This window comes from Trichogramma pretiosum, unplaced genomic scaffold (genome assembly GCF_000599845.2).
Source record: "Trichogramma pretiosum strain Unisexual culture from Peru unplaced genomic scaffold, Tpre_2.0 scaffold142, whole genome shotgun sequence".
Lineage (NCBI taxonomy): Eukaryota > Metazoa > Arthropoda > Insecta > Hymenoptera > Trichogrammatidae > Trichogramma > Trichogramma pretiosum.
In genome coordinates this window covers 119,189-131,326 of record NW_019641633.1, presented here as the reverse complement: position 1 = coordinate 131,326, position 12,138 = coordinate 119,189, and the positions used below count along the sequence as shown (strand labels likewise).

Sequence of the window (12,138 nt, the reverse complement as noted above, 5' to 3'; positions counted from 1 at the left end):
TTTATGATTTGACCTTCAAATGACCTCTAAATGACCTTTAGATGTCAACATTGAGTCAAAATGACCTTGAATTTGAATTCAGCGACTCTCAAAACATAAAAAAATATATTTTTCGGATTTTTATATCGCATTTTCTAAGTTTGACCTTCAAATGACCTTGAAGGTAAGGTCGTAGAGGTCATCTGACTTCAGATTTGAATTCAGCATCCTCAAAAACCTATGTAGGAATAGTTTCAGATTTTAAAACCTATTTTACATGATTTGACCTTTGAATGACCTTCAAATGACCTTAAATCGATCTGATGGCGAAAAACCGACGACGGATTCGGATTCAGCGACCCCAAAAACATAAAGTCTACTGGGTCCGGTCTCTGGGACTGAGCATTTTTTTTTTTGTGTGCCTGTGTAATTATTCCCGTGCACACTTTGATTTCTTTTCATAAATTGTAAATATGAATGAATTCTCATATAAGCCTATGTTAATTTTCGAAACTTTGATCGCGTTTTTCGCAACATTTTGCCTGGCTTGGGCATATAAGAGTTCGGGAGGTCAAATTGATCCAGAGCATCAAACTAGTTTCATCATTTCTTGATGGCTTCAGAAACGTCTTCAGATATTTTTCACGAATCTTTGTGATGCTTTAGATTGAGCTAGGAAGCTTCAATCGGACTTTTGAAACGGTAAAAATTTTATAAAATTTGTCAAGGAATTCAAAAAAAATTTTTTCAAATTTTTTTACCGGAACCATCGGATTCTAGGAACCTTTTTTTGTTGAAAATATCATTTTTCGGCCCTAGAAGCTATTGCCTTTCATTAAAAAATCTGAAAAAATTTGAGATCATGTATTTTGATGAAAAAAACAAGGAAAAAATTTTTCCAGATTTTTCGAGGCTCCGTTGCGCCCTAAAAAAATTATTTTCGTCAAAAAATGCGGTTTTGGGCTTCAAAAGGTGCGTTAGGTCATCTGAAAAAATCTGAAAAAAATTGAGGTTATGTGATAAAAAACTGAAAAAATTTCCGTTTACTATATCGGCTCATATCACCATATCTCGATTTTCAGAATTTTTAATGATTTAATCTGAAGGCCTGAAGCACTCAAAAAATCTGAAAAAATTCAAGGTTGTTTGCATTATTGAAAAGTATTTTCGTGAATATTTCAGATTTTTTAATTGCTTCATGTCCTCAGAAAAAATATTGATCGGAAATGGACGTTTATACTGGAAGTGGGGGTAGGAGGGGAAAGGGGGTCTAAAAATTTTTTTTGGAACCTTTTTACCATGTACTATAACATACGAAAAGCGGGTCAAGAAATTATAGAAAAAGTTCTCTTCTTTCCAAAACCGTGCTAATTTAACCCATGTTACTGCCCCAACACTCTATTTACTAGCGAGTTACCCGCAGCAACCTCATAAAAGCAAAACTTTGCACAAATTTTGATTTATAATAATAATAATTGGCTTTTTATGAATATTTTTTAGTATTAGCTATTAACCCTCGCTGCGCTAGGGCTCCAAACTACACCATGCCGTAAAGTGTTATTTATAGCCCTCGTATAGTACAGTACTATTATGATATAGATTCTATATCACAAGTTTCAATCAGTAAATAAGAATCCTCAAAGGCATTATTATTCTATTTGTGTAATAATTCTTATAATAATTAGACTATTTCCATTTTCATGAAAATATTTAATAAAAATTTTAAAAAATTGATCAAAGATCAAAAAGAAGGTTTAGCTATCAAACTACTTACCCCGAACATAGCTCGTAAGTCAGGATCTCTGAACCGAAAAGGGATATTACTGACATGTAATCTTTTAGGTTGGCCTTTGGATTCATTTATTTGGGTTTGTATAGATGGTGTCATGGCATTCGAAGATGCTGGGATGAGAGAATTGGCATCTGCATTTGTATCCGAATCGATGTCATTAGTAACGGTAGTAGAAACAGCCTGTTGATTTACATTGCTGTTAGCCGCAACTACAGCAGCCGCAACTGCTGCTTGAAAAACTTCAGACTGAAAATAATATACGATTAGGATTGATTTACCATTGTAGCAATTTAGATTGAAGAATTAAGGGCTAAAAGGGGGCTCTAATAATTTTATATTCGTATTTATAGTATTAAGCTAAAAAAGTGAAAAAAACTGTTTTTTTTCGAAAACAAGCATAAGAGCCTTTTCAATACCTTATTTGAAAGTACTTTTTCCAGTTAGATACTTATAAACAGTTTAAAAAACTGGTATCAGTTGAAAGACTTTCATCGATAAACATTTATAGGGTATTAAAAAAGGCTCTGAGGCCTATTTTCTGAAAAAATAGTTTTTTTCACTTTTTCAGCTTAATATTATAAATAGAAATATAAAATTATTTTAGCCCCCATTGAGCCCTTAAATTTTTATTAGCTTATATAGATTATCTCACTCGAATTATTTTTTTCAACGCCAACTAAGAATATCTGAAAAAAGAAACTAGACGTGAAGCCTGAGGAGGAGCAGGGGAGTTAATTACCCGTTAGGCCTAAGCTGCCCGTTGCAGTATATAGGATACTGTACAAAGTATTGCTTCCTCCTAGAGGAAGCTTTGTTATAGGCTCAAAAACGATATTTTGAATCGCATCTGACAGGTTTATTCGATTAATATATTTGTAAGATAGATAAAGATCTTAACCCATTAACGCGCAAAAGTGCAATTTTGTGCATGAATTTTCCGTTGTAAAAAAATTATAAATAAAGTTAAAATATTTTCTTGAAAATCTATACCCAGGGGTTTTTGAGTATGCTCTTTCAGTATCCGGTGTTATTTTTGCGATAAATAAACATTATCATCGTTTATTTTGCCATTAAAAACAAAAAACGTGATTTTTTGACTCACAATTTTTTTTCAAAGTCGATTTTTTACCTTGCCTTGCCTTCGGAGGGTTCCCATAACACCAGAAATAGTGCACTTTTTCTCTGAACCTTCGAAAAATGCGCTGCCGCGATTTTTATCTAGCCCCTATATTTCTAAAATGGGTAATTTATACCGAGCAGCGATATGAAAATTGCCACATTTTTTATTTGTAAATTATTGACTTTATAAAAGAAAGTCATACAATGAAAAGCGTTCAAATTTGTTTAAAGAATACATGTGAATTTTTTTCAGAATTTTTAAATAATTTTTTTCAGAATTTTTCAGATTTTTTTGGAACATTTTGGATTTTTTCGACCGGCCGGGAAATAGTCGTATTTTGCAAAATTTTCAAAGTGGTCTGAAAAATTCTGAAAAAAATCACACGTATTCTCTAAACGATTTCAAATAAGTTTTCACACTCCAAATTGTACTTTTGAGTTCATATTTAGCGCATGTAAAATAGGTTCTGAGTAAAAAATGAGTGAATTTTTATACCACTGCCCGGTATAAATTCGCCATTTTAGAAATATAGGGGCAAGATAAAAATCGCGGCAGCGCATTTTTTGAAGGTTCAGAGAAAAAGTGCACGATTTCTGGTGTTATGGGAACCCTCCGAAGGCAAGGCAAGGTAGAAAATCGACTTTGAAAAAAAATTGTGAGTCAAAAAATCACGTTTTTTGTTTTTAATGGCAAAATAAACGATGATAATGTTTATTTATCGCAAAAATAACACCGGATACTGAAAGAGCATACCCAAAAACCCCTGGATATGGATTTTCAAGAAAATATTTTAACTTTATCCATAATTTTTTTACAACGGAAAATTCATGCACAAAATTGCACTTTTGCGCGTTAATGGGTTAAAAAATGGTCCTCGTGACGTTTCTCTGCTTTTTAATTAAACTATATTTTACTGACTCAGATGCGATGTATGTACTCTTAGCATATTTTAAATGTAATATCTTCTTTGTGTGCTTTAACGGAAAAATTATAATGCATAAAATGACAAATATTCTAAAACGATTTTGATTTTTTTGTCGCAAGGTGAAATTCAAATGGCTTTTTTTTGAATAATTTATTTAGAATTGTAGTACTTTGAGCAATAGACGTGGATATGCTTTTCTTGCATAACGAGGGGTTGTAGCACAAACCGAAAACTAAATAGAGTCAATGAAAGTTGAATATTGTGAGTAATTGCAAGATTTTTTTTTTCAGTGCTTATCCTGGAAAATTTGGTTTCATTGATTTATCTATTCGAGAGTTATCGCAATGAATATGAATTATATAATAAAATCAGGCAATTTGTATGAAAATAACTTAGCTGCGTCAAAAAACAATTAAGTATACGTATTTTTCTTTTTGCATATGATAACTGTAAGAACATTTGTCAACCAACTTTTCACTCATATTATGTACAGGAGTCCCTCGTTATACGCGGGGGTTACGTTCCTCAAAAGTACCGCGTATAACAAAACCGCGGATAATAAGACCTTGCTCTTATGGGAAAGAGAGGGTTACGTTCCTCAACCTCGAGAAAGCACAGTTTATATGTACATTTTACCTACAAATAAACGTATTTGTTGAGTAGTTTATCTATTTATATATGTTTATTTATATTAACAACACATATATGCAATTCTATGTTTAATTTTGAAAGTAATCGGTTAATTTTTTCTGCTTTGCTCGTCTCAAAATATCTTTGTGCATTTCTTCATAAATTTGTGCAGCTAAATCACAGTAGTGTTTGAAAGTCAAGCTACGCGTCATTATTAGATCATCAGTCATTGCTAATTCACCTGCTCGAATAACTAGAACCATAACTTCGACAATCAGTTTCGAATCAAAAATCGGTTCAGGTGCATCATCAGTCTGATCTGCCAGTGGTTTTTGAGGCAGTTTTCGACGGAGTTTTAGATGAAGCCATACTTAAATAAATTTATAAATTTTCAACAAATTTAGGTTAATTGACAATTTCGATTTACGCGTCTACACTAACCAAATTCAAACTGAATATAGATACGTCCGAGAAAAAAATCACGATCTTCGATCCGCGGGTAACAAGACTCGACCCGCGGATACGAAGGGATGGGCGCAAATCGACTAACCGCGGATAATAAACCCGCGTATAACCAGGGACTCCTGTATTCACCTTAAGCATGCGACTTTCCGAAAAAGTTTATAGGTAAGTTTAAAATTAGGTTTTGATAAATTATTTTGTTACTTTAAAGCCATTTATGAAAGTCCTACCATAGCTTGTTGTTCGACTTCATTTGAAGGGGATGGTGGACTGAAATTTCCTTGTGATAATTGGGCTTTAGTGGAGCATTGTGTGGATGGATTGGCTTGAGTAACTTGAACAGCAGTTGATTGTTGATGACTACCCAAATTTTCATCCTTGATGCTTATTGATAAAGGTTTGGCATCATTGGTTACGTTTGTAGAACTCATTATAGATCCGATTCTATTAATTTGAGGAGGAAAGACTCCACCACCATAAGGTGCTGTCATACCGGTTTGCACCACATGCTGCGAAAAAATAAACGTTAAGTAAACATAAAATTTCCAAGTTTGTAAAAAATATAGAAAATTTAAAGATCAGTCAAAAATTGTCTTAAGGGCTACCTATAGTCAAGGATATCTGAAATACTACAAAATGTGCAATAACACGGAAAATATCGATTGGCGCCAAAAAGAGCGCCTGAAATAACACGTTTAAAAACCCCCTAGGTATGGATTTGCAAGTAATTATATCAACTTTATCTATGATTATTATTTGTTTTGAAATTTATTTGCAAAATTGCAATTTTGATTTAAGGGTTGAAAAAATTGTGTAAGCCCTTATGTACACACTATCGAGACAGATGGTGGTGGCTTCAGCCTACTTTCCATTCAACTCACGGGAGGAGTCACCTACCGTCGAGGTGAAAAAGCTAGGTAAGTCCTGCCAATCAGAAGCCCTGACATTGATCATACGGTGCGATGCCAACAAGCAACACGAAGTCTGGGAGAGCACGGATACTGATAGGCAGGGTAAAGCCCTGTTAGAACCCCTTCTCTCTCTCTCTCTCTCTCTCTCTTCAGTTCTTGCATGCCAAAAATTGCAAGGTTCCTAGTGCACCAATTGGATTGTTGCATCTTCGACCCTGCAATTAATAAATAACAATTTCTTCTGCGTGCTGAACAATTCAAGGTTAGTTTTCCACCACATGGCAAATTCCACCGGAGCGACACCTGTGTACTGAGCTAAGGTTAGGGTGAATGGAGGAGCCTAGAGTTCTGCTACCTTCACGTATAGCTGTTATTCTGTGCCAACGCGAGACTACCTGTTTTACTTCTGCTACGCCTGGGATTCTTCTTTTCTTCTAATCTGCAATTTGGCTCAAAATGGCAAGCACAGGAAATTTGCTGCAGCAGGAACTACCACCACAGCTTGCTGACTTTCTCCAGCGCCTCGACGCGAAGCTCGATAAGCTATCTACGCACCTTATGACGATCGAATCATCGATAACTCGGCTTGAAGGCAGAATAACAGCTCAGGAGCTGCGTTCGGAGGACCAGGCAGCTGAATTAGCCGATATTCGTGCTGACATTGTCATGGTCAAGAAGTCGTTGAGCTCTATACCCGCCTCTACCCCTCCGAGTTCAGTGTCTACACCAGCTAACTCTTATGTATCGGACCCGTGTGAGATCCTTCTCACTGGAGTTCCGACAGACATCGAAATGACGGACGAGGAAGCTCTCGACAAAGTCTTCAAAGCCATGGGACTTAAAAGCTACAATAAATTCATGGTTAACACTCGTCCATGGAGGCCTAAACATAGACGCAGACCTACTCCTGAAAATACCAGAGCATTCGTCTTCAAATTGTCTTCTCCAAGCACTCGTGACCATTGCATGATGAACGCGTCCAAACTGGCTTCAGTAAGCACTAGTAAGCTTTTTGGTAAGGGCGATGAGAAGATTAGACTGCGCCACTTATGGCCAAGCGAGATCTTCAGTCTATTGAATAAAGCCTATGATGCTGCTCAAAAGCTGAATTATGCTCAGCCAACCGTAAGAAATCTCACAGTTTTCATGCACGAAATGAATGGTTCAAAACCTATTCCCATATTGAGCGAGTGTGACATCAGAGCATTGAAACCTAGGTCAAGATGACGTAATCCGGCCGACTGAATGCGCTCCTGCCAACAATCCTGAATACACTTTAAAATTCAATGGGACTTCTTCATCATAACATCCACAACTGACCAAGCAACAAATGTTAATAAATTCACCTATGCTCACCCAGTGAGCGAGATGCTCTATGATAATCTAGATCTTATTCTCTACTGCGCTATTTAATACTGTATAAGTTGCTTATGCAATGTCACATCGTCTTATGACACTCTATGCTGTACCACGCTACTTTCTATGCAACACTATGTCTCAAATAATCATGCTCTAGTGCATCATTTATAATACTACATACTACAATATTATGCAATGTTATACTTAGTTATAAGTTTAAATATCATACTAAAGTAAATACCTTCAAGGTACTATAAATTATTGTTATAAACAATTGTACTTTTGTAAATACAACCGTGCCAGATGGGGTTTACCCTGTGGCCGAATAAAGTCTTTCAATCAATCAATCAATCTTTCTGAGTAAGTACGACATCACGCACTTCTTTCGGCTCCTCTATTTCTTGCTTTTTGTACTGCCTCGACCTGCCTACGGGCAGTTTTCTTGCACGCTCATTTTGCAAGGGTCAATTACAACCGGACCCCTATCACGGCTCCTCCCTTGCCCTGACTAAAATTACTTTTTATATTCTACACCGGCATTGGAGGTTAGTTTTCGACATCGTGCACCTGAAGTCATACGGACAGAGCCGGCTCAACATCGTACAGCATCTGTCTGCTAGGCTAATCTTCAAGGTAAAGGAAGAGCCAAGCAAGGAGCCAAGGAAGCTCTCTACTTCAATGAACGGGCACGGATCGTCGTCATTCTGATCAAGCTATCGTCTGCTGGTGTGACGCTGATAATCTGTGTTTGTGCGAGTGTTTGTGGCAGTGTAGTTGAACTTGACTAGGTGGATCGATTCATCAACTTAAGCTAGGACCGTATCATTACATCTCTTATTTCTCATCTGCATAGCCTATTTCTCCTCAACACATCTTTCTTTCCTGTTTGTCAATAGCTCTACTCAGTAAATTCAATAGCTTTCCACCTCTTTCCCAATTTTCTCAATATTCTTCAACATCAGTCCAAAAATCATTATTGCTTCCTTCTATTATTACCATTATGACATCTTCAAGCAATAATACTCTTGAGTGGGCGACTATTTTTATGAATCAGATTATCAAGCGCTTTGAAGATATTATGAAAGATAGTTTGAAACGTTGTGAAGATAGTATGGAAAATAGTATTAAACCTATTAGAGATTGTATGGATGCAGTTGTGACTCGGATAGAGGGCGTAGCGAGGGCTGTGGTCAAACTAGATGAGCGTCTGACTGAGCAGGTGAATGCCTTGAAGCTGAACGCTAAATCCATCTCGGACCTAATACTGGAGCTTCAACATATCGATGAAACGATTAAGCATATGCAAACGGCCGACTTTTCTTCTGCGCCTCAACATCTTTCAGACAACTGTGAGGTCCTGCTGTCAGGCTTGCCACTTGAGTCGACCCTCACCGACAGGACCATCCTCGATAAAACCCTCTCGAATATAGGACTGCCACAGCATACCCGCTTCATAACTCGCACAAGAAGTTGGAGCCAAAAACATCAACCACAAAATCCAAATAGTTGTCATACGCGTTCTTTGGTTTTTCAATGCTCTTCACCGGTTGTGCGCGATACAATTGTCTCTCACTCTCATAAGCTGTCGAATATTCGAAACCAAACACTTTTCAACACGGGTGGTGAAAGCAAACTCTCGCTATGGCAACTTTGGCCAAAGCAAGTACATTTGCTGTGCACCAAAGCCCTTTCAGCGGAACTAAGTTATCCCAAACCATTATTCCGTAACTTCACTGTATTCATCCGCAAGCAACCCGATTCCCAACCCATTCCAATTTTTTCAGAAAATGACCTTAAAATTCATCTACTTTCTATCACTCAATACCTATTCTTCAATCATACTCAGAGAGAACTTATTTAATATACACCTCATTTGCACCATCTTCCCTTCATCTAAACATTCTTATTCATCAAGTATTAATCTTAAGCTGAACTACTACCAAGAATAATTTTGCCACTTATGACTTTCTTGAAAGTAATGATTTTGTTTCTATTGGTGATAGAGTAAATATGCCTCTTACCGACCACTCTCCACTTTTCGGCCACCAGAGGATATTATTTAAACAAATAGAAATATATATCAAATTTTGATGTAATAAAATATTTTTTTAATTCTTTAAATATTATACTTTCAGAGAAAATTTATAGCTTCCCTTGGAAATTATTAAATCTGTTTCGTAGCTCAATTTATAATTCTGACTTGGTCGAAAATTGAAAAATTCGGTAAAATTGTCCATCCATTTTTCGACCACCTGTAATAATTCTAAATAATTTTTATTCAAACGTTTTTTATTGAAACGTTTTTTATTCAATTTGAAGCTCATCAGTAGGTTTCTCATGTACTTTTAGACACGTATTTTCATTCATTATGCTTTCAGAGCTCGAAAATAAAAATTTAACCTAATTCCAACTTCAGGGTCATTGACGGCTCAGTGAGGTGGTCGAAAACTGGACGATTCGCATTTCTTTGGCTTTCCCATTTTTTTAGAAGTATCATCAGCTTTTTTGGTCAAGTGTCCGTACTCATTCCAAAGGTTACTTTTTTTTCTATCAAAAGGTATCTTTAGAAACATTTTCAAACGTAATACACAAGCTCTGTAAATGAGCAAAGAACGAATTTTTCTTAACTGTCCGAAAACTGGCGCATTCACCCTATATTAATGCTATACTATTGCTACATTACTGCTATATTACTGCTAAACTATTGTTATATGATTACGAAATTACCCCTACGTTAATGCTTACAATAGCATATCATTATATTTTTTACATTGTATTTTAGTCCAATCAATGAAAATCTGTCCCTATGTTGAAAAAAAAAAAAATTCGCAACCAGAATTGTACGACGGATTCTCATTCTGGGTACCCTAAAAACTAATTTTCATAAAATGCCACTGTTTTTTGTTCCTGCGTTTTTGCTTATAAGCCTTTAAAAATGCAAAAAAGCATATTATAATTTTTAACTCGTAAAGTATAAGTTTTACGATAAAATGTTTCAAATAAAAGTTGTAGGCATTTTCTAGACCTTTATTCTGGTATTTTTTTCATATTTTTTCGTCCACTTGTTTATTCTCTAGGTCGAAAAAACCTCTAAAAGTGGCCGTTTTTACAATTGTTTATAATTATTTATTAAAACGTGCTACGGCAATGAAATTTTGAGAAAATGTAGCCCTCGTTACGCAGAATCCAATGCATTTTTCAAAATCTCGCTAAGTGCATTATTTATCGAGATATTGCATTTGTTTATTAAAAAACACTCCCCTAGTGATTGTTAAATAACTTTGAGTTGGCTCAACGTACGAAGACCAGACACAGCGCAAATGAAAGGTAGAGACCTCCCAGTCAATTTGCAACAATAAAAACAATAATTTTTTCATAAAGTCATGAAAAATAAACACCCGATATAAATGGGTACGAAAATTCTTATAAACAAATTGACTTATCTGCCGAACCAGAAGTCGTAAGTCAAATCGAATTTCGGCATCTTGTTCCTTGCATTTTTTACGCAAATTTTAAAAAAAATTGACCTCTCTAACTATATTGGAAACGAAGTTAGGCTTTTTTTTTTAAAGATCACCACGGCTTTGTTTATTAACATTAAGAGCTGAAATTTGGTATACATTCGATCGAAATGTTGAACTTTTATATGTAAACGAATGCAACTATCAATCACCGTTATTTTTGCAACGATAATATTATTAACTAACAAAACATTCTGACACTGTCATGCACTCGCACGGGTAGCGGAGTGGGGGAAGGCCGAGGCGAGCTGTTCCGGCCGCTCGAAAAACTAGAAATTGACTTTTCAAAATGAAGCGCGCTGGAAAAAATAACGTTATCTCGGCTTCTATTGAACCGAATTGCTTCTTGTTTTTTTTTTTAAATTAAAGCTCTCAACAAATAACTAACAATTACATATGTTTGAAACCATTTGACCAAGTCGGAATCCATCTAAATTACAGGAATACCCCGTTATACGCGGATCCAGTATACGCGGTTTCGCAATAACGCGGTTTTCGAAATGCGACTTACCCCTTTATACGCGGAAGTTTGTCTCGCAATAACGCGGTTTTTGAAGATAGGTTCACGTTGAACCATGCTTTGTTTACTAATCCACAAACATAAACATTAGGTTACCTTTGACATTTTCCTTTGAAAATTACCTTTGAATATATAAAGAAATTAACTTATCGTATAATGGCTCCCAATACAAAAATTACACACAAGAAAAAAGAAAGAAAACCCATGACGTTATTGGACAAAATGAAAGTTTTGGATTTATTGAAAAATGGAGAAATAGTTGGTGCAGTTGCCCGAAAATTCGATGTTAATGAGTCGACTATTCGTACAATTAGAAAAAACAAGGAGAAAATATTCCAAAGTGTACAGCAGCTGGGCCAATATGCGAAACAAGTCAAAACTTCACGAAATGTCAACCTCGAAAAAATGGAAGAAATGTTGATACGTAAGATTATTTATTTTTAAACATTTATATATATTCTTCGAAATTCAAGATGTGATTCGTAGAAACATTCCATTATGCTAGGCAGCAGTTCAGCAGCAAGCTCAAGATTTTTATGCGTATCTAGAGGAAAAAAATCCCACTGGCGATATTTTTCTTGCAAGTAGAGGCTGGTTTCACAGATACAGAGAACGATATTCATTGCACAATGTTAGATTTTCGGGTGAGTCTGCCTCAGCGGATCACGATGCAGCACGCAACTATCCACCTGAACTTCGTGCGATAATTCGTGAAAAAAATCTGGTACCATCACAAATTTTTAATGCTGACGAAACAGGATTATACTGGAAGAAAATGCCTAGCCGCACGTACCTAACAAAAGAAGAGAAAGTCGCACCAGGTTTAAAAAATCGAAAGATCGGCTCACACTTTCATTATGCTCTAATGCATCCGGAAATTTCAAGTGTAAACCGATGCTTGTTTATCGGGCAGAAACTC

At 35.9% G+C, this 12,138-nt stretch overlaps 1 protein-coding gene across 2 annotated transcripts in view; it reads right to left on the bottom strand.

Annotated features, from left to right (window-relative positions):
* Positions 1 to 12,138, bottom strand: part of LOC106649785 (RNA binding protein fox-1 homolog 3-like) — a 128,047-nt gene that overhangs the window by 108,965 nt on the left and 6,944 nt on the right. For both annotated transcript variants that reach the window (XM_014367400.2, XM_014367401.2), the window contains exons 2-3: positions 5,139 to 5,417; positions 1,754 to 2,017 (exon numbers count right to left, since the gene is read on the bottom strand). In XM_014367400.2, the coding sequence (XP_014222886.1) occupies positions 1,754 to 2,017; positions 5,139 to 5,417 (543 nt within the window). The remainder of the gene's footprint in view (positions 1 to 1,753; positions 2,018 to 5,138; positions 5,418 to 12,138) is intronic.